The 25,661-nt window shown below is 37.4% G+C and overlaps 4 protein-coding genes across 5 annotated transcripts; 3 read left to right on the top strand and 1 right to left on the bottom strand.

The window, feature by feature from the left end:
• The first annotated feature begins 4,909 nt into the window (after positions 1 to 4,909).
• On the top strand, positions 4,910 to 11,718 carry bend3 (BEN domain containing 3). Of its 2 annotated transcripts, none has more exons than XM_055170200.2 (4): positions 4,910 to 5,197; positions 5,802 to 5,856; positions 7,562 to 7,728; positions 8,497 to 11,718. In XM_055170200.2, exons 2-4 carry the CDS (start codon positions 5,805 to 5,807, stop codon positions 10,759 to 10,761), a joined length of 2,484 nt encoding a protein of 827 aa, XP_055026175.2. In that variant the 5' UTR covers positions 4,910 to 5,197; positions 5,802 to 5,804; the 3' UTR covers positions 10,762 to 11,718. The 2 variants fall into 2 exon arrangements, with proteins under 2 accessions (XP_055026175.2, XP_073729495.1); XM_073873394.1 differs by lacking the exon at positions 4,910 to 5,197 and adding an exon at positions 5,239 to 5,565.
• mtres1 (mitochondrial transcription rescue factor 1) lies at positions 11,285 to 13,060 on the bottom strand. The gene is made up of 4 exons (XM_055170202.2): positions 12,910 to 13,060; positions 12,423 to 12,842; positions 12,231 to 12,303; positions 11,285 to 12,148 (listed from the first exon to the last, which is right to left on the bottom strand). Exons 2-4 carry the CDS (start codon positions 12,839 to 12,841, stop codon positions 11,966 to 11,968), a joined length of 675 nt encoding a protein of 224 aa, XP_055026177.1. The 5' UTR covers position 12,842; positions 12,910 to 13,060; the 3' UTR covers positions 11,285 to 11,965.
• A 2,024-nt stretch (positions 13,061 to 15,084) lies between these two features.
• Positions 15,085 to 19,789, top strand: LOC129441733 (uncharacterized). The gene is made up of 5 exons (XM_073873393.1): positions 15,085 to 15,228; positions 15,506 to 15,770; positions 16,022 to 17,599; positions 17,693 to 17,896; positions 17,984 to 19,789. Exons 3-5 carry the CDS (start codon positions 16,259 to 16,261, stop codon positions 18,194 to 18,196), a joined length of 1,758 nt encoding a protein of 585 aa, XP_073729494.1. The 5' UTR covers positions 15,085 to 15,228; positions 15,506 to 15,770; positions 16,022 to 16,258; the 3' UTR covers positions 18,197 to 19,789.
• A 614-nt stretch (positions 19,790 to 20,403) lies between these two features.
• matn3b (matrilin 3b) lies at positions 20,404 to 25,398 on the top strand. Its single transcript, XM_073873392.1, has 6 exons — positions 20,404 to 20,925; positions 22,157 to 22,795; positions 23,442 to 24,017; positions 24,171 to 24,302; positions 24,489 to 24,590; positions 24,748 to 25,398. Exons 1-6 carry the CDS (start codon positions 20,757 to 20,759, stop codon positions 24,795 to 24,797), a joined length of 1,668 nt encoding a protein of 555 aa, XP_073729493.1. The 5' UTR covers positions 20,404 to 20,756; the 3' UTR covers positions 24,798 to 25,398.
• The last annotated feature ends 263 nt before the right edge of the window (positions 25,399 to 25,661 follow it).

Here is a 25,661-nt window from a genome sequence, read left to right as displayed (position 1 = left end):
CCGGCCTTCGGCAGACATGAGAAAATTCAAGAGGAGCGAAAGATCGAACAAGCAGGTCTTTTTTTCACTGACACAACAGCATTTTTAAAGTCTCACCCTTTTGTTTGGACTCTTGGTAGCAAAGTTGCCTCACAGCAAGACGGTCCCCGGTGACTTCTTTTTTCGGAACGCTCGATGCGAAGTTCGTCACAACATGTATGTAGCCCGTCGTGTGTGGTTCCTTTTTTCAAAATATGTGTTCTGCACCTCGAGAGATCCTATGTGCCTCACGTGTTTTGTTAAAATAAGTGCCTGCTGCAGACGCATCTAAAGCGTTTATGATAAAAGAGACAACACACGACACTCCGAACACTTATTTTGAATTGGCGCCCCTCGAATGAGCAATCCGAGCCGCCACTGGTCAGGTGGTCTCTCTGTGTCAGCATGGGTTTACTCCGGGTACTCCACTTACATCTGATGTCATAAAACTGGCCCAGGCCATGGCCTCCACTTTGAGAACTTTAAAATTGGCTAATGGGTCAATGACGTGCAGTTAATTATTTTGTGTCCGTATGGTTCAATTAAATTCATTATGAAAGAATATTTGGGGTATAATTGCAAAAATGTCAATATGGTGTAACCGGTCTTGGTCAATTGGTGTAACTAGTACTTTTTTAATGAAAATATAAATAAAATATAATATAATAATATTAAATATTAAATATTAAAATAAAATATAATCAACTAGTATGGTGTAATTTGATTTTTTTTAAAACATTTTGACATTTGTCAAAGATTATTTAGAAAACAGAGTTGTTTTCAGCATATGTCAGGACAAATATTACAAAAACGCATTAAAATTTACATTTAGAAAACAAATAAAATTATATTTTAAAAATATTTTTTTATGATTACGCTTAAATGCCATCAAGGTGGATAAAATATTTTATATTTCTCTTTGGCGCAATTGGCGGTTACACCATTTGACATTTTCAGGTCCATTCAGTCTTAACTTTCATAAAAATGGTGCAAATGTAATTTTTTATTGCATAAAATCAACATTAATACACTATGTGCATTGAAATGAAGCTGATGCGTGCTTTTAAAACAAGTTTTTTTCACTGCCCTACAGTGTTACACACCTGTTTTTATACTTGTCTAGGGACATACATTAGCTTTATACTTATTAAAGGAGAGGCTAGAAATCTAGCATATAATAGTAATACCTTGACATGATTGCACCAACTTATATGCGTAAACACCAGAGACGATCAGAGACTGTCATTTCATTGGTTGAAAAGCAGATGTGTATGTAATAAAAACTCAGACATACACCCAGACATGCAGTGTGAGTTTATGTCAGTTAGTATCATCGCTCTGGTAACTTGATCCTGTCTCTGTTTTTGCGCATGAAAATGATTTTTGCGGTTTAGCTATTCGTGGTAATTCGAGCCTGTGATAACATGCACAGGTAGAGAGAGAGAGAGAGAGTATTGGACACCCACTCCACTTCAGTAAAGCTCCAAGCTATTACAACCCTCATTTATTTCAAAGACAGGTGATTCTCCTCCTCTTTATGTGTTTGGGTCAATTTGAGTTATTTTGGCACAGACGGAGGCTGGTCCGAGATCAGTTTGCAAGATTTGTTGTCTGTGCATTGATATTTTGAGTGCGACACTGTTTTGTATTAAAAAATCTCGTGAGGATAAAAAATGAAGTGTCAATTTTCCATGTGACACTGAGATAATGATAAATTTCCACCTTGTGAGCTTCACTTACAGACTTTATAAGTCCATTTGCTGTAGGATGATGGATGCCTCATACTCTCCGTCTCCAGCTACAGACAGCTGTGTAAAACTCATCACCTGCACCAACCTCATATCATATGTCATCCTGGTACATTCCATCACCGCAGGTGTGCTGATAAACCCAAATGTCATTTTGATTATGCTTCACCCTCAGAAGGTATCTACTGGAGGCAAACTTTACATTTTGCTTAGTTTATGATTTTATTATAGACTATATAGCTAGTCATCACATTTTTGTTGGTTAACTATAGGTTTCTTTTTGAAATGCAATTTCCATAAAGTATTCTTAAAGATTTATTGTGTAACGGATCTCTTGACAAAAAAGGCAATATTATATAAATAACTATATTATCAGTACAAAATTAACTGTATTGTTATTATTACCTTAGAATGAGCCGTTTTTATTTACATACACCTCTACACTCTAAAAAATCAAAGTGCTACACAACTATTTTTGGCCAAATGGTTCCATGAAGAATCTTTAAAGGAAAACACCACAGTTTTTCAATATTTTACTATGTTCTTACCTCAACTTAGACGAATTAATACATACCTATCTTTTTCAATGCGTGCGCTTAATCTTTGTACAGCGCCTTGTGAATGTGTTATCATTTAGCCTAGCCCCATTTATTCCTTAGGATCCAAACAGGGATGAATTTCGAAGCCACCAAGCACTTTCATATTTTCCCTATTTAAAGACTGTTACATGAGTAACACAAGTAAGTATGGTGGCACAGAATCAAATGTTTCTTTGGATCCTATGAAATGAATGGGACTAGGCTAAATGCTAACACCTTCATGAGGCGCTGTACAAAGATTAAAAGTGTACGCATTGAAAAAAAGATATGTAGGTATGTATTCATTTGTCTAAGTTGAGGTAAGAACATAGTAAAATATTGAAAAACTGTGGTGTTTTCCTTTAACATCCAAAAAAAAAGGTTTCCGTTTCAAAAATGGTTCTGTAGTCGGAAAAGGTTCTTTAGATTATTAAAAGGTAAGGAAGAAATAGGTCTTTAAGAAATCTTGACTAAATGGTTCTTTGGGAGCCAAATGTTTCTTCCATTTTAGAAAAAAAAGATCATAGGATCAATGTAAGTTTGTAGGACTGCGTTAAAGGCTTTTATATCAACCTCTTTACCTCCAAGTTAGCAGCACAAAAGGTCATATGTTTGATTCCCAGAAACACACATACCGCTACAGTCTTGTTACCAAAATGGCTAATTGGTCAATGACGTGCAGTTAATTATTTTGTGTCCATATGGTTCAATTAAATGCAAAAGGGTTACAATTTCAAAATAAATTTGCAGATTACTTGCGTACATTCTCTCTTTTTTTTTGAGGACCAATTCTAAAATTTCTGGTTTTATTTCATTTTGAAAGAATATTTGGGGGATAATTGCAAAAATGTCAATGTGGTGTAACCGGTCTGTGTCAGTTGGTGTAACTTATATTTTTTTTATGAAACTATAAATATATTTATAAAAAATGTGAAATAAAATATAATCATCTTGTTTAGTGTAATATGATTTTTTTACATACATTTTGACATAATTTGTCAAAGATTATTTTGAAAACAGAGCTGTTTTAAGCATATGTCAGGACAAATATTACAAAAACGCATTAAAATTTACATTTAGAAATAACTAAAAAAATTATTTTTTTTATTTTTTGATGAATATGCTTACATGCCATCAAGGTGGATAAAATATTTAATATTTCTCATTCTTTGGCGCACTTTTGGCTGTTACACCATTTGACATTTTCAGGTCCATTCAGTCTTAACTTTCATAAAAACGGTGCAAATGTAATTTTTTATTGCATAAAATCAACATAATTACACTGTGCATTTATTGAAATAAACCTGATGCATGCTTTTAAAACAAGTTTTTTTTTAAGATTTTTGAATATCTCATCTTGTCAAACCGTTTTTGTCACTGACCCTAATACCAGGTCAACACATGTTTACTGTAGTGTGCTTCATTGGATAACTAATATTTTTTTGGACAAAAACAGGCACAGTTAATTTTTGTAAAGGCAGACCGAGCACTAACATTGATATGTGAATTCTCCTCCTTCGGTGAGACGGATGTGCTTTTCTTCGCTCGTGATGTAAAAAAAATGAGGTCGCGCATCGCTATAATGAGTCTTTAACGAGCAGCGCGAGACTCGCCGCCCCCCGTGCGCTCGCGTAGCACCGAACAGAGGCGCGAGCATCATCGCATGAGCGCGTGATGGATCAAGCAGCATACATTACCTGAATAATGACCGGCCGGCGCTTCATCACAGGCACATCTCAAAGAGCCCCGGCTTAATGTAGACATCACTAATGCCGACAACATTACTAATGCACGTTACGGGACATTGGCCACATCGCGTGCAGCTGATGAGTGTTTCAAGAGGTGTGTGCGTGCGTGCGTAAAGACCGGAGTGGTCTTAATTTACCAACGTATGCTTCCACTGTGAGATGTTCCTGTAGTGATTTGTGCGGTGTTTTGGGTTTGTAGCTAAGAAGTATGTATCACATCTTTATGTTTTATTTTAGTGCTTCTTCCAAAGCAGACTTGCAGAAAGCTTGGATGTTTCACACGCAGTGCCACAGCGGGACTTTTTCCTGCAGTATATGCAATGTCCACAAGATGGCAGTTCATCGATAACGAGTGCAAGACAGTTAAAAATATTCATGTTATGTGTATTGTAATCTGAGGTTGACACTTACAATAATATTTTTTAGTTGACAGACCTATAAATCATTTAAAAAGTACACACAAACAATTCATGGTAGTTAGCCTGTTGGTTTACATGGCTTATCAAATCTTGTCAAAGAATTTACGCAATTAAATCTATTTATATCCTATTAAAACCAGTAACTCTTTAGAATAAAAAACAAAAAGTAACAATCGTTATATTTCCTAACTATAATATTTCCAAACCCTTCTAAAAAAAAACAAAAAAAAACATTGTCTTATGACATAAATATATTATCTGCACGACCACTTTAGTACGTTAGACTGTTATTATTATTAAGGCCATATATCTGCAGAATAACTTATTTTACTTAAAAAGTGTTGTTAAAAGTTAAAAACAAACACACTGAATACGCGTCTGTTACGTGGACGATCAAATCCATAACTCGAGTGGCTTCTTCAAATTCGGTATTAGCCACGCATTGCACGTATGTCGCTTTCACGTCCACGGCGCAGCGCGCGAGGTGGGCTGGCAGGAGCCCACAGCAAACCCACAGCTGTGCGGAAATGACACAGTACCGTCACGTCACGCGAGAGGGCACTGACAAGAGAAAAAAGCAGCGGAGAGAAACACGGACAGCAGTTATCCGTGGACAAATCCACAGGATTTAAAGACGCGACCATGACGGATGCCTCCTAACCTATCGCGCACTGCTGCTCGCAAAGGTAAGTTTATTTCGTGGTGTGCAGGCTGTCCTTGCGTGTCGTGTTGCGCGAAAACTCATCGGATCGGTGTTTTTCTTGCCGCGTCACGCAGGGAGAGAGTTGCGCACGGGGGTGGGAGGGGAAAACACGAGAGACAAGGGCAAGACTGCACAGATATAAAAAATAAATTATTCCCTCAAGGCAAACGCAGTTCACATTAGGGACACCAAAGACGCGCAGCAAGGAACCGCTTGTCTGTCTGTCCGTCCGTCTGTCTTTCCGTTTGTACCGATCCGTGGGGTTTCCAGTGGAAGAATGAGGAAGTGGAGCCGGTGGACGGGGGTCGTCGGTGAAGCAGCGCCTCTCCTGAGATCTGGCGAGACTTCACGGTGCAGGACACATTTAGAAAAAAATATCATAAATACCTGTCGTTTGAAGTTATTATGATCCAATAGGATAAATGTTTCCTGCTTTTAAAATAAATTTTAATACACCGAGCCTTTGTCAATGTGTAATTGTAACTTGCTAAGCGTTATTCTCTGAATAGCTCTCACATATGACAAAAAATATAAGGTAACGTTAAATATATATAGAGCAAGTTTAATTTGTTGTGCTTTTTTCCCAGGACATGAGCTCCTCTGTGTGTTTGGTTAATGCAGACGGACAAGTGTCTAATAAAAGTATGTACTATTCACACTAAGCTCTTACTGATTCTTATGTCATGTGACCTTTCATTACACATCACACTTCTCCACTGCTCACTGACACATGCATTGCATACAGTCAGTGGCATGAACTGAATCACATGGAGATGTGATTTGCCTGTTTTTGTCCTGTCATTCCTGGTTCTTGAATAGAGTCAAGCTCAAAATTATTCCTACCATTTGTAAATATGACCAAAGAAGGGTGTGAAAATAAATCTGCATCGTTAATACTTTTGATCTTTAATTTAAAAAATCTACAAAAATCCAGCCTTTCATTGGAGAAGAATAATTTTAAAATGGGTGAAAATCTCATTATGAGAGAAATATTTTTCTCTAATACACACTGCTCACAATTAATCATATCCTTTTATTCAATTCTTTTTGCAACCTCCTTTTCCTTTTCACCTATAATGCCTGATGAGTTTGAAGAACACCTGACAAGAGATCAGAGATCATTCCTTCATGCAGAATCTCTCCACATCCTTCGGATTACAGCTCCGTGTTCGTGCTTCTTCTCTTCACTTCATCCCACTCATTTTCTTTCAGGTCAAGCGACTGGGATTGTCATGGCTAAAGCTTCATTTTGTGTTCAGTGACTCATTTTTGTGTTAGTTTTGATGTTTGTTTTGGATCATTGCCCTGAAGGAAGATCAAACCATGGCCCAGTATATGATTTCAAACAGGGACAGTCAGGTTTTTATTTTTTATCTGTTGGTATTTCATAGAATCCATAATGCCATGTATCTGATCAAGATGTCCAGGACCTCCAGCAGAAAATTAGGCCCACAACATTAAAGATACAGCAGTATATTTCATTTTACACATGGGGTACATTTTACCCCTGTGTGCACCAAACTAATGTTGAGTTTTTGCTGCTAAAAAAGCTATTATTTTGTTTCATCTGACCATATAACCAATCCCATTTGATGTTCCAGTAGTGTCAGTTACTTTTCAAATGTTCTATGGTCAGATGAAGCAAAAAATTAGCTTTTTTAGCCTATTTTTCTGCTGAAGGTCCTGGACATCTTGGTCGGATGCATGGCATCGTGGATTCTGTGAGATACCAACAGATGAAGAATCGGGACCTGACTGTCCCTGTTAGAGATCATGTACTGGGCCATGGTTTGATCTTCCTTCAGGGCAATGATCCAAAACAAACATCAAAACTAACACCAAAATGAGTCCTTGAGCACAAAATGAAGCTTCTGCCATGACAATCCCAGTCCCCTGACCTGAACCCTAAAGAAAATGAGTGGGATGAACTGAAGAAAAGGAGCACCAACATGGAGCTGTAATCTGAAGGATATGGAGAGATTCTGCATCAAGGAATGATCTCTAAACTCTTGTCAGGTGTTCTCCAAACTCATCAGGCATTATAGGTGAAGACTCAGAGCTGTTCTCTTGGGAAAAGGAGGTTGCAAAAAGAATTGAATAAAAGGGTTTTGATTAATTGTGAGCAGTGTGTATTAGAGCAAAATATTTCTCTCATAATGAGATTTTCACCCATTTTAAAATTATTCTTCTCCAATGAAAGGTTGGATTTTTGTAGATTTTTTAAAGTAAAGATCAAAATTATTAACAAAGTAGATTTTTTTCACAGCCTTCTTTGGTCATATTTACAAAGGGTATGAATAATTTTGAGTTTGACTGTAACATTTTTTGTTGTGTTTTTCTTAAAAAGTTAAAGTGGAGAAAGATGCAGAAGACATTACTGAGAACACAGACGGAAAGATGGAGAGTTTCTTTCAGCAGATTACTAAACGTTCAGCGGTGCACACAGGTCCTGATGGTCACGCAGCAGAGATGGACCGGACCCATACCCGAAAGAGAGTCAAGGTGACAACGCAGGTGAGTCGTGATAACTGTATGTACAAAATGATTCTAGTGATGGGCCTAGTGATTAGTTAATGGTAAAGAACAGTTTTTTCTTTTAAAAGGAAAACACCACCGTTGTTCAATATTTTACTATGTTCTTACCTCAACTTAAATGAATTAATACATATATATCTTTATTTAATGCGTACACTTAATCTTTGTACAGCAAATTGTGAATGTGTTAGCATTTAGCCTAGCCCCATTCACTCCCCAGGATCCAAACAGGGATGAATTTAGTAGCCACCAAACACTTCCATGTTTTTCCTATTTAAAGACTGTTGGCGGAAGAGCACTTAGTTTGCAGCACTTTGACCTTGGCACGCAGTAACATCATCACTCCTGACTACTCCCCCCTCGCCCAAACTTTCATCAATATTACTGCAAACTAAGTGCTCTCCTGCCATATAAAATCGCCACGTTTTATTTTGTGCTATACTTACTCGTGTAAGTACTCATGTAACAGTCTTTAAATACGAAAAATGTGGAAGTGTTTGGATGCTTCTAAATTCAGCCCTGTTTGTATCCTAAAGAATGAATGGGGCTAGGCTAAATGCTAACAGAGTCACGATGCGCTGTAGAAAAGATTAAGTGCACACATTGAAAAAAGATAGGTATGTATCTAAGTTGAGGTAAGAACATAGTAAATACTGAAAAACGGTGGTGTTTTCCTTTAATAATCTGGTATAATCTCTTTAATATTATCTATGTTACCACTGACATTGACTGACACTTTCATTCCAGGCAGGAGAACATCTCCAAGATGGCAGTTTAGATAATGGAAGCAGGTCTTACTCTCACGGGCACAGATTATCTCCTCAGGAGCAGATACACATCTCTTCATACCGAAAACCACTTTACAGCATCACCCATCGCATTTCCGAGCGCAAAGCTTCATCTAATTTGGACCAGCATGGAGCTCACAATGGAGTCAGAGCGAGCCATAATGGTCTCCACGTCCACAAACTTACCAGTAAGCATCAAACGTTGAAGACCTCCCCTACTGTGGGAGTCACAGGGTCTTCTGCTGCCATGGATTCTCATCTCTACCCACTCATCGAGAAGATGTTCTTCCTCCTCAACACACTGAATTCCAGCATGACCCAGCTGCACAGTAAAGTAGATTTGCTCTCGCTGGAAGTGACTCGCATTAAAAAGCAGATGAAGCCATCTGAGATGGTCATGGAATTTCAGCCTCCACCTGAATACCAGCTGACCAGCGACGAGCTGACCCAGCTAATGGAGCAAACATCCACCGCGGGCGAGCTGGGCTGCAGGCTGCTCGTTCAGCTGTTCCCAGAACATTTCACAGTGAAGGAGTGCACGCACGGCTGCAGCGCGTGCGGCCTTTCAAACAAACGCACGTTAGATTCGCTGCACCTTCAGTTAATACGTAACTACGTGGAAGTCTGCTACCCACTGGTGAAAAATGAAAACGTATGGCAGACGGAGTGCTTGCTGCAGATCAATGATTTCTTTAATCGCTTCTGGGCGCAGAAAGACATGGAGAGCAGTCAGGCGTGTGGTAAACAGGCTACAGTGGTTATCGGGTTTGACATAAAACAAAACCACGGGTGCCATTTCATTAATGAAGATGCCCAGGATGAGAACCTTTCCCTAAACTCTGGAGAGAACGGTATTGATATTCATTCCAACAATATTAGCTCAGATGCAGCGGTTGATTCCAGAGAAGCTGTTGATGACTCTGAAGATTTAACCTCTCCTGAGGATCTTGTCATTTTTTTGTTGAACAGACTATTCCCGGAAGTGTTTGAGGAGGGCAGGTTGCCAGAGGGCCACAACAGCATTGGACAGTTGATTACCGAATCAGACAGACTAGAGATTGTACGAAAATACATGGAGGCCAACTTTCCTGAGGTACCTGAAGACACCTGGCTGCAGTTATGCATACAGCGAATGGAGGAAGCATTGGAGAGCGTCTCAGAAAACGGCAGAGGTCACGATAACATTCGAGAGGAGATTTACGACACCACTCGTCTCCATGATAACATCTCCATTGTAAAGATCAGCGATTTGTGCGATTATGAAAAACCAAATCGGAGGTCTAAAAAAACGTGGCTGGACCCGGTGGATTTTGACCAACTGGAAATTCCACTCCCAGACTTTGATGTTCCTCAGGAGTATTTACTTACTAAAGAACAGCTAAAAAACATCTACGAATGCAGTTTATCTATTGGGAATTTTGCCTCCCGTCTCCTGGTTCTTATGTTCCCCGAGTTGTTCACTTATGAGAATGCACGAAAACACTACAACTGCAGTGGATCTCTGGGGAAGAAACAACTGGATCCCGTAAGGGTCAATCTGATCAGACATTACGTCCAGCTGCTCTACCCACAGGCTAAGAACGATCGCGTGTGGACCCTTGAGTTTGTAGGTAAACTCGATGAGCGCTGCAGGCGTCGGGATACCGACCAACGCCGTTCGTACCATCAGCAACAGCGGAAGACCTATTCACCCGATCAAGAATCCGACCTAAAGGACTCTCTAACTGCTACGCAAATCAACCTTCTCACCTCAGATCATTTGAAGGAGGATTTTGAAGTCTTACCCATACCTCTGGAGAAAAGCAGCAAGGACTTCTGCAAGATTCCTCTTGAGGATCTTTCAGTGTCCGCCCCAGATTTCCCAGTGCCTTCTGATTACCTGCTCACGGATGCCGAGGTGAGGGAGATCGTCCAACAGAGTCTCTCCGTAGGGAATTTCGCCGCCCGTCTTCTGGTCCGTCTTTTTCCTGAGCTTTTCACACAGGAAAATCTACGGCTGCAGTATAACCACTCCGGGGCCTGCAACAAGAAGCAGCTGGACCCCGTGCGCCTCCGACTCATTCGCCATTATGTGGAGGCCGTGTACCCCGTTGACAAAATGGAGGAGGTGTGGCACTACGAGTGCGTGCCGAGCATCGATGAACGCTGCAGGCGGCCCAATCGCAAGAAGTGCGACATTCTAAAGAAGGCAAAGAGATCGAACAACACTGTGACTTATTCCTAACAATTTTCCTGCAAAGTGCAGTCTCGTTTTGCTATATTTTACACAATGTAGTTGTTATTTGCACAAGTCTATAAGCTGAAGCATATTAACAAACCCCATCCTTGTTTTGAGGGCCGGTTTGGTTGGTTGAGTCCACGTCTGTTGGCCTTAAGCAGGATGGGTTTTTAGGTGACAGAAAAGTTTTTGATTGAGGCCACTATCACGCGAGAGTGAAATATTAGTGTTATTATTTATATGCCAAAATACTATCGTTGTAATTCTAATAGATAAGCTACAGTAGCCTTAATCAACTTAAACATTTAGTTCAAAACAATAGGTCACTTTAGTTCGGGGTGAGGGCAGAGAAAATATATTTTTGTTGTTTTAGTCGTAGCAATGTTACAGCACTGGCTTTTTCTAATTATTCACCATATGGAAGAATGTCCCTGCCTTACAGAAAATCAATCGTATTCATCTGTATTAAACTATAGCAACAGGTTATATGTTATATATATTTTTAAATAAAAATTAACTTACAAGCAAATACGAGTTTTATGTTGGCTTTTATTTGTATTATGTCCCAAGCACACATGTATCAATGAAAATGCTTACATTTCATGTAAAACCTCATGTCCTTTACATATTCCATCACTCCATCCAATATGGTTTGGAAACGGATGTGCACAACTGTCTTAATACTTCATTGCTTATTTTGCTCAGCTATATGCACATTCGCTTTGTTCCCTTCCTGAAAACTGCTTACATCTACTGGTGCCATACAGACGAAACAAAAAAAATGATTTTTATGTGAAAAGTTATTTCATAAATGTCTGACAAGGTCTAGCCTTTTCATCCTCAGTAAAGATTGTTCATACATTTGATATTCCAAGTTAACAACATCAAATGAATCACTGATTCATGTTCACAGCTTACCACAACAATGGTATGTTTGTGAAGAAAAAAAAAGGAAAAAGAAAACATGCATATGACCACAGCCATTTATAAACAACAGGATGTTTCTTGTTGTGGGTGTTCCATTTGTGACCTAAAACAAGGATATTTATATGTCTTTTTAAGTTTTATGAAAGAGTCATGAGAACCATCATGTGCATCAGATTGCGAACAGCACTTGTCTGCTGTCTCACAAAAATAAACGACTGGATAGTAGCCACTTTTATCCAATTTTTTGACCGCCACCTCTCAACAATTGGCATGGAATCAGTCTTCACTGCTTAAACACGTCCTTTCTGGGAAGTTGTAGGTTTTTCCAGCTTCTTAGAATGACTCTTTGCTTTTCTGCATCGTTTGTCTCTCCCACCACCTTTTTTAAGATCACTCTCTTTAGCAAGACTGTGTCCATTTCCTTGTCTTCTTTTATGATCAGATCTAGTATATCACCCACTTTAACCTGTAGGGTAAGCAAACAGATGATTGTTATTTTAGGTGGTAGATGTCTCCTCTCAAAACGCCACTAGAGGACGCTGACTGACCATTTTACTCTTCTTGGTGAGACTTTGACCGTTGAGGCGCAGTTTGTGGTTGTAGAAAGCATCCTCCACACCACTGAAACAAACAAATACATAACAAATTATAGCATTACAACATAAAATACACTGATGCAACTCAATGGTGGTGGTGGTGGTGGTGGTGGAGAAGTAATCTCTGTACAGTTTTTGACCTACTTTCGTGCAATATCCAATCCAGACTTCAAAACTAAATCGAAGCGTAGAGAGTGCACGCTTTTCTCGTGGTCTTTGTAGTCTTTGGGTAAGCCTGGGTCATCTTGAAGCTCATCTTCATAGTCACTAGCCTCTGGATCTTCATCCTCCTCTTCCTCCTGGACCGTTCTTTGCTTCCCTTTCTTTCTTGTGCTCTTGAGTCGGGTCTGGTGAAGCGGCCAGCTCTGCCGTCCGTCCCATGGTTTTGTCCACATGCTTGTCCGGTGTGTCTGGAGAGCGGCCGAACCCCACACCTGACGAGCATGTAACGTCCGTGGGCACCACATGTTCAGGCATGAGCTATGGCATGGCGTGAACATCTGCATAGAGTTCAATCTGCCCAGCTGCCGCAGAGCCAGCGCCTGCACTGACAGACTCTGCATTCTGTAGACAGTTACATTATATATAGATATCAGTTATGTTTAACACCGATTAAAATACGAAATTTTACCTTGATGGCTTGACAGATCTCTCCCTGCTCTTGAAACTGACCAACGAGCTCAGTAAAAAAAAACATCCGACGCTGCTGCTGTAGTGTGTTTACCTATAGCGCCCTCTATACACGGGATGTATTACTATACAGTTTAGTTTATATATAAATAATAAGACGTTTTTATGAACTGTAAATTAAATTAACGTCATTGTGTACATTATGTATCACATATAAAACACAAAACTGTTTTTTAAAAACATATTAAAATATATTTTGTAAAATATTATGTCTTTATAATTTTTTGTTTTTAGTATTGATAATTATTTTAGCCAGATTTGTAGAATTCTTAGCTAAATTGAAAACTTTTATCAAATCTCAGAGGATATCTTTCTGTGGTTATTATGAGATCTAATTTATGTACCTCGTATATGATCATTGTTTTATTAATAAAATAATTATAATAGTATTGTTTAACTAAAAATGTATATGAAATTTGCAATTGGTATTTAAAGAAGACATTCGTTTTAAAATATCACATTTTAACCTTTTTGATATTTATTTCACTCATTTTCAGTGTCGTGTCCTTATTGTATTTTCCACTGTTTATAACTTAGATAAAAGACCAAACACCCGCCCAGTCAAACGCATTTGCTTCTCTGGATTGGTGGCTGATGTTGGGCATCTGGGGGGCAGCGGCTTTAAAACAACGTGAGTGTCTCGTCCCGTCAAAACCGCGGGCAAGCACCTCAATAAGACATCATTTTCAGCATGACGTGCTTTATTTGTATTTTTGTCTTTCATCTCTCTGCGTTTTTAATGGGGGTGCAGGGAACTTATGGCCCTTACGCACGGAACCACAACCAGCTTTACGTGGACAGGCAGAGATCTCATTTTACCCCTAATATTCCTGGACACGGGAACTCTATTAATTTTGGAGGTATGGACAAAATTAATTATATTATGAGCCTATATTGAATATATATATATATATATATATATATATATATATATATATATATATATATATATATATATATATATATATATATATATATATATATATATATTAGGGTGGTCCTTATAATGGGTTACTTTTTTTTTAAATGTTCACCTCTCACCCCCTAAATGTGTTAGGATATCAATAAAAACACACTGTGCAAAATTTTGAATTGTTTCTACAATATCTAGAGGTTGCTCAAAGCCTTTGAATATTTCCAAAATCACATATTTTTGCAAAAACTGTACCTTTTAAAAACGAACAACACACATCAAACTTGCTTCTTGGAGGGTAACTTTGTTTCAGTTGGGTGATTCTCACGAAACCATTGAAACACCACGGCACTAATGATTTTAGCTATAAAATGTGTAATATAGTAATTTTAAAAAGCATCAGAATTAACACAATACTGTGTTCTACCTTGCACAATGTGTGATTTTAACATAAGAATTTATTATTTGTCAATTTTATCTCCTTTTCTGCTGAAATTCTCATTACCGCAATGCGTCCGGGTGTGTTTGAACATGTGTTATGTTTTAATTTAAACAAATTATAACAAAAATATTTAGAAAAAAATTAAGTGATTTTTTTGCTAGACTACTTTAGATGACAGAAAATAATTTACTTAATATTTATGTATAATAATAATAAAGAAAAATTAGGAAAACGATGTGTCCATGCCTGATGTTCTCATCCTCCGCAACACTTTTTGAGAACAGTTTAAGCACACATACAGAATTTAAATAAAGTTTGATTTTGAATGATCAAGCACATGGACCAGGTACTTCAAGATGGCTACCAGGTAAGATCATCTCTTTATATCTCTCCAGTTAAATTTGAAATATTCTCTTGTCAGAATGTTTACACAACATTTCGATTCTCATTACCGAAACAGGTAGTTTTATACATTTAAAAAATTCTTTAATTCACAATTTTTTTATAAAAATGTTCTTTATTAAAGTCTAATTATATGCACTGAGTAGAAAATTAGCAAAGCCTTCATGGCTTCTCTATTATTAGCAAAACATACTGGGGTACCTCATCCTCCACAACACCATTCTCATATACCACAATGATTTAACAGCAGTTGCGGTAAAGAGAACATCTGTTTCGGAAATGAGAATTTAAGCACATTGTTTATTACTTTTAAATATCTATTATGAATTTAATAAAGTTAAAATGTAATAACTGTTGATATTTTGCCTTACGATTTTCCATTCCAGACAGTCAGCAAATGAAAGAAAAAAAGCTTTGGCAAAGGCCAGGTTGACAAAGTTCAGGGGGAAAGTATATAGCAACCCAGAACTGCTCGAGGAGTACAGAAGAAAGGAGAGAGAAAGGTTAGCTTTGGAGATGTTGCAGCAGGTGTAATTAGCAAAAAACACCCTACAGTGTTAGGAAATGTACATGAGAGTATACATGCACTCACACTCACACACACACACACACACACACACACACACACACACACACACACACGCACACAAACACACACACACACACACACGCACAAAGCAACAAGTCTATACTATATGATGATGTGTACATACGTTTTTTTTTTTCTCTCCATAATGTGAGACATGCTAATTTAATGTTATGCTTTCTTTCCACTTCCAGGTATCAAAAACGAAAACAAAATGGCAAAATAAAGAAAACTGAAGTATTGACTAAGAAGCAACATGAAAAGAAAAAAAGACAGTGGCGGGAAAGCTCAAAGCGTTATTATAAAAGAAAGAAACAGCTTAAAGCGGTACTAGACAAAACACCATCTAGTGAGGAAGATGTTTCACTTCAGCTTATTCAAGTTATTGAAGAAGCAAATGAAGTTCAAGAAAATCTTCAAGCAGCACCACCAAAAGAACAGCCATTCTTGTCTCAGCAGGTAAATGTCCCTGAAAATTCCAGTTTTCAATAGGGCTGCCTAACGATTAGTCCTGATTAATCATTTGCAGAATAAACGTTTTTGTTTACATAATATATGTGGGTGTACTGTGTATAGTAACTATGTATACATTAATACACATATTATACTTTTAACGTAATTAAGTTCAACTAACACAACACACTATTCTCAAAAGTTCTAAAGCTCTTTTTAGTTTTTGAGTTTCCAACTTATAGAAATATATTTTACAGTGTAGTGACATCAACTTAACTCCCCCCAAAAATGAGATACAGAAACCAAGACAAATCAAAACATCTACCCCAAAAGACTCACCCAAAACGAAGAAAAGAAAAAGAACACTATCCAAACTGAGGGCAAAGTTGCGCAGCACAGAAGAGAAGCTTCTGGAAAGAAATAAAGAGATTATCAACCTAACGAAAAGACTAGGAAGACTTGAGAAGAGGGAGAGAAAGCAGGAACTTGTGAACATGGAATGCAGAGAGGACAAAACAAAAGCTAGAAAGACAGATCAGAGAATGTTACCTAACAGCCAGAGAAGATTTATGCGCAGAATTGTTAGCGACTTCTTTCACCAAGATGAAGTTTCGACTGTAATTAATGGCAAATCTGGTGAAATTCGAAAAAAGGGCCAGATATTTCGCAAGAGAGCCTTGACAAACAACATGGCAAATCTACATAGAAGATTTCAGACTGAGAATCCCAGGCACAAACTTTCTATGTCTCAGTTCTGTAAACTTAAGCCATTTTGGATCATCCAACGTAGAGTAACAGACAGAGAAACATGTGCTTGTAAAACACATGAAAATTTTGGCTTGAAGATAAAAAAGCTGCATCAGCTAGGAATCATAGCTACATCCTCTCCAAGACAGATTGTGCAGGCCAGTGTGTGTTGTGACAACGACATGTCCTGCATGTACAGGACATGCAGCAATTGCAAAAATAAGAAATTTCCCACAACACAGAATCCTTCACTGAAAGAAAACATCATAGTATGGGAAGAGTGGGTTACAAAATCTGTACCAAAAAAAGGTACAGTTGTGCCCACTGAAGAAAAGGAAGTGAGGAAGGCTTTCCTTGAGAAGAGACATACCTCCATTGAAAAGCTTGTAGAACTGACACAGGACCATCTCTCAAACTTCTCAAGACACATATTCAACATCAAGCATCAATATGAAAGACTGAGGACATTGAGAGAGTCCCTTACTCAGAATGAAGTAGTAGTTCATGTTGACTACAGTGAGAACTATGCTTGTAAATACAGCAAAGAAATAAAAGAAACTCACTTTGGAGGTGGCAACCAGCAGGTAACCCTCCATACTGGAGTTATTTATCTCAGTGGGGGGAAGGTGAAGTCCTTTGCATCACTTTCGGACTGTCTTCAGCACAATGCCATAGCCACATGGGCTCACCTTGATCCGGTACTGAGGAGCATTCGAGAGGAGCATCCAAATGCAAGGGACATCCACTTTATTTCAGATGGGCCCACATCTCAATACCAGAACAAAACCAACTTTTATCTAGCCTCAACAGTGCCATTCATGAGAGGATTTAATTGTGTAACATGGAACTTCACAGAAGCATCCCATGGAAAGGGTGCTCCTGATGGAGTGGGTGGTGCCTTAAAAAATCTGGCTGACAGAATTGTGTCCTATGGTACCAGCATACCGGATGCCAACACTCTTTTTGAACAGCTAAATCTCAATTCATCTGTAAGGCTCTTTAAAATTACGGAGGAAGATGTCAAAACAAGTGCCGAATTAGTACCACCAGACCTGAAGACAGTGCCTGGTACAATGAGAATTCATCAGGTAAGTAAACATATTGAAAAACATGAGTGTGTCCATATGTAATATATTTTATAGATATATTTAAATCAAAATTACTGTTTGTTTCTCTTTAAGCTGACATCAACAAAGGCAGGCCTTATCTACACCAGAGAAGTGTCCTGCTTTTGTGATTTTGCCTGTGGATGTTTCAGTCCAAAAGAGTTTGACTTCAGAGACAATGTTGAGCCAGAAAAGGAGAACACAGAGTCAGTTTTGGAAGCAGGAAAGTGGGTCCTTGTACAATATGATGGAGAACTGTTTCCTGGCACAATCACACAGGTATGAAGTATTTGGTGCATGGATATTTGTTGTTGTTGATTTAAAATCCTTACATTAATTTATGTATTATGTATTTTTACTCTCTAGATTGTAGATGGTCAGTATGAAGTTGACACAATGAGTTCTGCTGGACCGAACAAATTTTTCATTCCATCCATAAGATATGAGGGAGAAAAAGTGTGGTACTACTTTGATGACATAAAAGCAATCATTCCAGAGCCACAACCTGCCACATCCTCAGCTCGACACTTCTGTGTATTGCCTGAGATCTGGGCAAAGTACACAAAGAAACATGTGTAAAACATTCAATTGGTAAAGATGGTAGCAAGAGATGTTGGGGTGGTGATAGAACCACACCATATATTGTTCGTTTGCAAGGTAATCCCAATATAGTAAACCAGAGTGGCATTTAACCTACTGAAGTATAGTTAACTGATTTTCGTCTATTACAATTTCCTGTTTGCACCAAATCCAATGAATTAAATACCTTGCCAATATAATTAATTCCTATTTGTTTTTTGTTTTGAAACAACCAGTATTCTACATTGAAAGAAAAATGTTTATTCCTGTTGTAATTTTGTTTTCTCAAACACTACACAATAAAGTTTTGAACTTGAATGCATGATTGTGCAAATATTATCTGTTTTTCTACTTTAAAATTAGTTCGTAATTTCAGGCTAGTATACTATGTATTCTCATTACCGAAATAATTAACATCATTTCCGAAACCTATGTATCATTACCGCAACACATTCTTATTAAATGATAATTTAATTAATAGAAGCATAATACTTTGATTTTAAATGCATGTGCAGAATCTCCAAAATATGTTCTTTCAGGTTTGTAATGTCATTTTGAAAATATGTCAGGTTTCTTCGAGATATAAAAAAAAAATTGTTGTAAATTGTGGAAGGTGTTGCGGTATATGAGCTAAATAAAACAAAATAAAAAAAACTTTCAATTAAAGATAAATATTATTTCAGAATTTCAATTTACTGTGCATGACTATTAATAATCCATTTTTGAAAATGTGAAAATATATTAGCTTTTCTAACAGTGTTAATGTTTTCTGACTGTTGCGGTAATGAGATTTTTTAGGACTTATTTTTGAAATGATGTTACAAAAAGTGTTAAATGATAAGGTAAAGTTTTTAAATTAATGTTCCCATATACTCCAGACTTTGTTTCTAATGTCTGGTGGGGAAAAAAGTAAATCTAAGCAATTTTTTAATTTTCATGCTTGACATTTTTAAAACCCAAGTTTTCATGAGAATCACCCAGTTATTTCAGTCTCTTCTGAACCGAGTAACCATATAGTGGACTTGCTTCGTGTTGCTTCAGCTATTGTCTCGGTGTATATTGTCTATTGTGCTTCATTCACATTGAAGCTTTCTTGCTTTGAAAAATATATGACAACTAAAACAAGAGTTTTAATTGCATGGAGCATGGTCAAATAAGTCCATTGCTGCCATAAGTATATATTACTAAACAATAATACAAAGTATCACATAATACGCCAATGTGTTAAACTTCAAAGGTCTTGAGCAACCTCTAAATATTAATTAATATTCAGAAAAAAGAAATGCCCAATTTTTATTTATTTAAACATATTGGTGGGGTGAGAGCATACACTTTTAAAAGTTGAAAAATAAGGACCACCCTAGTATATATGCATGCATGCATTAATACTATCAGTAAAGTGTGGAAATGCTTTTTCATATAATGTTACAAAATATGCATCTCAACTGTACATTTATATTTGTGTAAAGATATAAACATATGTAGCACATGCTGGCTGACAACATTTGCAATGACGACTGAGTCTGACTAACTGATTACTTTAAGGTGACATGCTGTCTAAACTTCCTATAGTGCCAAATATCTCTACATTTTTTAAACAAATAACTCATCCGATGAGCAAAACTCAGGCGAAACAGATATGAAGAGTGAGATCGTAAAGATCTGACTCGTTCGTGACAGCAAAAACTAGATAGACAGTAACTCATGGAGTGTTTCAAAAACTAAAGGACAATGATTTAGAATAAAATCTCATCAACAAATAAAATAAAGATAGCAGTTATGTTTAACACCGATTAAAATACGAAATTTTACCTTGATGGCTTGACAGATCTCTCCCTTCTCTTGAAACTGACCAACGAGCTCAGTAAAAAAAAACATCCGACGCTGCTGCTGTAGTGTGTTTACCTATAGCGCCCTCTATACACGGGATGTATTACTATACAGTTTAGTATATATAAATAATAAGACGTTTTTATGAACTGTAAATTAAATTAACGTCATTGTGTACATTATGTATCACATATAAAACACAAAACTGTTTTTTAAAAACATATTAAAATATATTTTGTAAAATATTATGTCTTTATAATTTTTTGTTTTTAGTATTGATAATTATTTTAGCCAGATTTGTAGAATTCTTAGCTAAATTGAAAACTTTTATCAAATCTCAGAGGATATCTTTCTGTGGTTATTATGAGATCTAATTTATGTACCTCGTATATGATCATTGTTTTATTAATAAAATAATTATAATAGTATTGTTTAACTAAAAATGTATATGAAATTTGCAATTGGTATTTAAAGAAGACATTCGTTTTAAAATATCACATTTTAACCTTTTTGATATTTATTTCACTCATTTTCAGTGTCGTGTCCTTATTGTATTTTCCACTGTTTATAACTTAGATAAAAGACCAAACACCCGCCCAGTCAAACGCATTTGCTTCTCTGGATTGGTGGCTGATGTTGGGCATCTGGGGGGCAGCGGCTTTAAAACAACGTGAGTGTCTCGTCCCGTCAAAACCGCGGGCAAGCACTTCAATAAGCCATCTTTATCAGCATGACGTGCTTTATTTGTATTTTTGTCTTTCATCTCTCTGCGTTTTTAATGGGGGTGCAGGGAACTTATGGCCCTTACGCACGGAACCACAACCAGCTTTACGTGGACAGGCAGAGATCTCATTTTACCCCTAATATTCCTGGACACGGGAACTCTATTAATTTTGGAGGTATGGACAAAATTAATTATATTATGAGCCTATATTGAATATATATATATATATATATATATATATATATATATATATATATATATATATATATATATATATATATATATATATATATATATATATATATATATATGAATGTATGTATGTATGTATGTATGTATATATGTTTATATATATGGTTTTTTAAGTGTTTTTATCTTAATGAGTGAACATCTAAATGTTTGTGAAATAGTTCTGACAGATACTTGACAGTAGCCAAAAACCTTTCCTAGTTCTGTGTGAAATGCAGCCAAACTTTACCTTGCTGTATTAGCGTGGTTTTATTAATACATGTGCTTAACAATGGATTAGAGACCTTTAGACTTCTAAAACCTTGCAAACAGTGTTTTTGTTATTAAAATACACTCATATTTGCAACTTAAAACCTTTTTGTGTTTTCATTCAAATCATTTTCAACATTCCATGAATAGTATCTTTTTACACAAGTCACATTTTTTTGTGTTCAGCTTTGGATTTAGTTTGAATTTGCCTAAAGCTGTTTTAAATTGAGACTTTGTAACAAAATTTGAGACAGCGCTTAAAGGGATCTTCCCCAAAATAAAAATTCAAAATAAAAAATAATTTACTCACTGTCATGTTGTTTTACACCTGTATGAGTTTCTTCTATGAAGTTTCTTTCTTCTGTTGAACACAAAATAAGATATTTTGATAAATTATGGAAACCACACAGCTGACAGTACCTACTGACCTCCATAATAGGAAAAACAAATTTTACGGAAGTCAGTGGGTACCGTCAACTGTGCGCTTACCATGATTTATGAAAATATTTTCCTTTGTGTCCCAAGAAATTAAGAAAGCCGAATTAAATACAGGTTTAGAATAACACGAGGGTGAGTAAATTATGACAGAATTTTTGGGTAAACCGTCCCTTTAATTGTTATACTCAGTCATCAAAAATTGTATATAATTAAATGACACTGTTTCTGTCTACAAAAAAGGATTTGTTGTATATTTGAGGTGCACCTTGTGCTACAGTACAACATTGTTTTACTAAGGTTGACATGTTAAATACTTTAGGCTGCAAGCCGGTCTGGCTTTGAGTACATAAACATGGGGACCTTTAGCCTGGCTACTGCAGATCATGCTTTTGCTATATCTGTATCAAAAAATTGTTATCTATCATCGCATGACCACATTCTGCTCTTTCTCTCTCTCTAACCAAACAAAGCTCATGGCTTTAATCACAGGTTTCACGGCTATCATCATCGCCACCCTCATTATCATCAGCGGCCCCCTTGGAAGTGGCCTCCCTTTACGTACCACCATCATCCTGCTCAACCTGTCCGACCCATCTCACCTGTTCAACCGGTCCGACCCATCTCACCTGTTCAACCTGTCCGACCCATCTCACCTGTTCAACCGGTCCGACCCATCTCACCTGTTCAACCGGTCCGACCCATCTCACCTGTTCAACCGGTCCGACCCATCTCGCCTGTTCAACCTGTCCGACCCATCTCACCTGTTCAACCTGCCCAACCCACCCTGCCTGTTCAACCTGCCCGACCAACCCCTCCTGTTCAACCTGTCCGACCCACCCCGCCTGTTCAACCTGTCCGACCCACCCCGCCTGTTCAACCTGTTCAACCTACCCTGCCTGTTCAAACAGTCCAACCCATTTCGCCTGTACAACCCATTGTGCCCACAACACCCAAAATCCCAGTGATGTCACCTGCGCCAACAGTGCCTATGCCACTCACCACGGTAACCACCCTTGCCCCCCAACCTCCAACACAGACTACAACCACTCCTCAGCCGGTCAGTACCCCTCGTGGCACAACTGCCCCTGCCGAACCTCCCACTGATCCAGGTAGACCTTTTCCACCCCAAAGGGGGCAGATGTGCAGTCTGTCTATATTTCCTTTAATGATGTTTTCATCTTTGTTTCTTGCAGGAGAATTCATTCATCAAAAACTAAATGGTTGTTTAGTGTTACACATACAGTACAGGTTGTGAAGATTATTTTTTGTACACAAACAAACCAATAATGTGATTATTTTACTAATGCCAAGCTTCTTGTCCACAGAAATGTTGCTTGCTTTACAGAGATTGGATTAACCTCCCCCAAAACACTTATTGCTCTGAGGTTGCTCTTACAAAGCTCATGAGACCATTAGGATCTCTGTTATATTTAATTTTAGGATCAACTTTGTCTCAGATGTTTCTCCTATACACAAACATTTGTTTAAAAAAAGGAATAATATAGAGACACAATTTTGGTGGAAACGTATAACTCAAATAATTTGGTTTTAAAAGATTTAGATTTTACTGTCTGGCACACGTTTTTGACATCACTTGTGAATGTTTCTCTGTATCTAATCTTCTGTCTTGGAGAAACAATTGAGATATAAAACAGATTTTTTTTTACAGTCAGTGCTGCATTGCAGTGCTTTGATTGACCATATTACTATATTACCAATAATGAAAACTATATTTCCAATTTCTCTCCTTCACAGCTCAATCAGAACTTTGCAAGAGCCGTCCGCTGGACCTGGTTTTTATCATCGACAGCTCTCGTAGTGTTCGACCTGCTGAGTTTGAGAAGGTGAAAATCTTCCTTTCTGAAATGGTTGACTCTCTGGATATTGGGTCCGATGCCACACGAGTAGCTCTGGTCAACTACGCAAGCACCGTCAGCATTGAGTTCAACCTGAAAAAGTACTTTAGCAAGGCAGAGGTCAAGCAGGCCTTCTCCCGTATTGATCCGCTCTCAACGGGGACCATGACTGGCCTGGCCATCAAAACCGCCATGGAGCAGGTTTTCAAAGAAGATGCTGGGATGCGGGCAAAGAAGAAGAATATTCCTAAGGTGGCCATCATCGTGACCGATGGGAGACCCCAGGACAAAGTCGAAGAGGTGGCAGCAGCTGCAAGGACTTCTGGGATTGAAATATATGCAGTTGGAGTGGACAGAGCAGATATGCGGTCCCTAAAACTTATGGCCAGTCAGCCTTTGGATGATCATGTGTTTTATGTGGAGACATATGGCGTAATTGAGAAACTCACATCTAAGTTCAGGGAGACTCTTTGTGGTAAGAAAGTAGAGAGCATTAAAATTCATCAAGAATATATATTTTATGCATCACTTAGTCAATTAGTAGCATTAGAAAAATCAATTGTTGTGATTCTGATGGTTAAGCTTATTAATAGTGAAATTATTTTGGCTAATTCAGCTGATTTTGCAGGTTTCGATGTTTGTGCAATTGGGCACAACTGCGAACATATTTGTGTCAGCAACAATGCTTCTTATTTCTGCAAGTGCAGGGAGGGATATGTCCTTAACTCAGACAAGAAAACATGTGCTAAGCAGACCAACGGTTTGTTTAAGTCATAAAATATGCATCTAATAGCAAATATTTGATGCATATTGAAAACATTTTTGATGCATTAAAAAGAAATAACAATTTACTCATTATAGTATTATGCAATATTAATGACATATGGATGATAATAAGTTATATCTTCAGCAAGTAAGTATTTCAGCCGTTCTGTTTCTCTTTCAGAGGAGGCGAGAGGGGATTTGTCTGTGAATCCTTGCATGTGTGAGGCTCAGATTGCATTTCAGAAGAAGGTCCACAACAGCATACAGCAGATCACCAGCAAACATATCCTTTCAGCTAAACACTGCTGAAATAGTTATTTTAATCTGGAGTATTGTCTTCACAAAGTAACGCTGTATCAAGTAGGTTTTGCTTGCATTAGAACTGTTGGGCTTATGTTGGATTCATAACAGTCTGTGTTTTTATCCTTAACTGTTCTTACTGGATGACATCACAAACAGAGTGCAACAGTTTGATGGCAATGGGGTCTAGAGCAGATCATGGAACTCATAGATCAGGAGCATACTTTAACAATTTTCTTGTGACACTCATCTTTCCATTCATTTAATCTATTAAAGGCGGGGTACATGATCTCTGAAAGCCAATGTTGATATTTAAAATCACCTAAACAAGCACGCCCCTACCCCAATAGAATCTGGACCTTCATTTGATAGACCCGGCCCACACATACGCAACCCAGGCAACGATGTCGGTTAGTAGACACGCCCCTTACTGCTTATTGGCTACAAGTGTGTTTTGGTAGTTGACCGACTCCCTTTTCCTAAGTATTTTTCACAAATCACGCACCCCACCTTTAATTCTGTCTTAAATTGTGAATATTGTACAATTATATTAGATTTTAATATGATCAGTTATAGTTAGATATTCTGACAAAAGTTATAAGCACTGGTTAGGTTGTTGTTTTGCTGAACAAATATCCATTTGTTTTAAAAAAGTAGACATGTAAAACATGTAAACTTGTTAAAGTTTGTTTTACAATGAAAAGTAATGTGTAAAGTGTATACATATAATTCATTTTTATGTTATTGTCTGTTTTGGATGTCTGCACAAATGTATATGAACAAATAAAATATCCTGAAAATTATTTCCTGACTTATGATCTCACATTATTAAGGAAAATATTTACTTTTCACAGTGATTTATATACATTACTACTGTAAATCAGCAATAACGATGACACAAATATATTTAACATTTAAAAAACAAATTATAACATATACATAACTTATATTTGTTTTTTAAAATAAGCAGTCTTATACTGTATGTATAATAAAATAGGACTATGCATACATTATTTTCTGTTAAATTTCTGTTATTAGTTAACAGAAAAGTAAA

The sequence above is a fragment of the Misgurnus anguillicaudatus genome, chromosome 11 (genome assembly GCF_027580225.2).
Source record: "Misgurnus anguillicaudatus chromosome 11, ASM2758022v2, whole genome shotgun sequence".
Taxonomy (NCBI): domain Eukaryota; kingdom Metazoa; phylum Chordata; class Actinopteri; order Cypriniformes; family Cobitidae; genus Misgurnus; species Misgurnus anguillicaudatus.
The sequence above is the reverse complement of the archived record's forward strand: the minus strand, read 5'-3'. Positions and strand labels throughout refer to the sequence as shown.

Bases quoted from the DNA above. Each gene is read 5' to 3' on its own strand.
- bend3 (XM_055170200.2), top strand. From the start codon at position 5,805: ATGAGCTCCTCTGTGTGTTTGGTTAATGCAGACGGACAAGTGTCTAAT. The intron at 5,857-7,561 runs GTATGTACTATT...TTTCTTAAAAAG, and splicing joins CGGACAAGTGTCTAATAAAA to TTAAAGTGGAGAAAGATGCA. The intron at 7,729-8,496 runs GTGAGTCGTGAT...CTTTCATTCCAG, and splicing joins GAGTCAAGGTGACAACGCAG to GCAGGAGAACATCTCCAAGA.
- mtres1 (XM_055170202.2), bottom strand. From the start codon at position 12,841: ATGCAGAGTCTGTCAGTGCAGGCGCTGGCTCTGCGGCAGCTGGGCAGA. The intron at 12,304-12,422 runs GTAGGTCAAAAA...TGTTTGTTTCAG, and splicing joins GGATTGGATATTGCACGAAA to TGGTGTGGAGGATGCTTTCT. The intron at 12,149-12,230 runs GTCAGTCAGCGT...CTTACCCTACAG, and splicing joins TCACCAAGAAGAGTAAAATG to GTTAAAGTGGGTGATATACT.
- LOC129441733 (XM_073873393.1), top strand. From the start codon at position 16,259: ATGGAATGCAGAGAGGACAAAACAAAAGCTAGAAAGACAGATCAGAGA. The intron at 17,600-17,692 runs GTAAGTAAACAT...TTTCTCTTTAAG, and splicing joins GTACAATGAGAATTCATCAG to CTGACATCAACAAAGGCAGG. The intron at 17,897-17,983 runs GTATGAAGTATT...TTTACTCTCTAG, and splicing joins TTCCTGGCACAATCACACAG to ATTGTAGATGGTCAGTATGA.
- matn3b (XM_073873392.1), top strand. From the start codon at position 20,757: ATGACGTGCTTTATTTGTATTTTTGTCTTTCATCTCTCTGCGTTTTTA. The intron at 24,303-24,488 runs GTTTGTTTAAGT...TTTCTCTTTCAG, and splicing joins ATGTGCTAAGCAGACCAACG to AGGAGGCGAGAGGGGATTTG. The intron at 24,591-24,747 runs ATATCCTTTCAG...AACTGTTCTTAC, and splicing joins ACAGCAGATCACCAGCAAAC to TGGATGACATCACAAACAGA.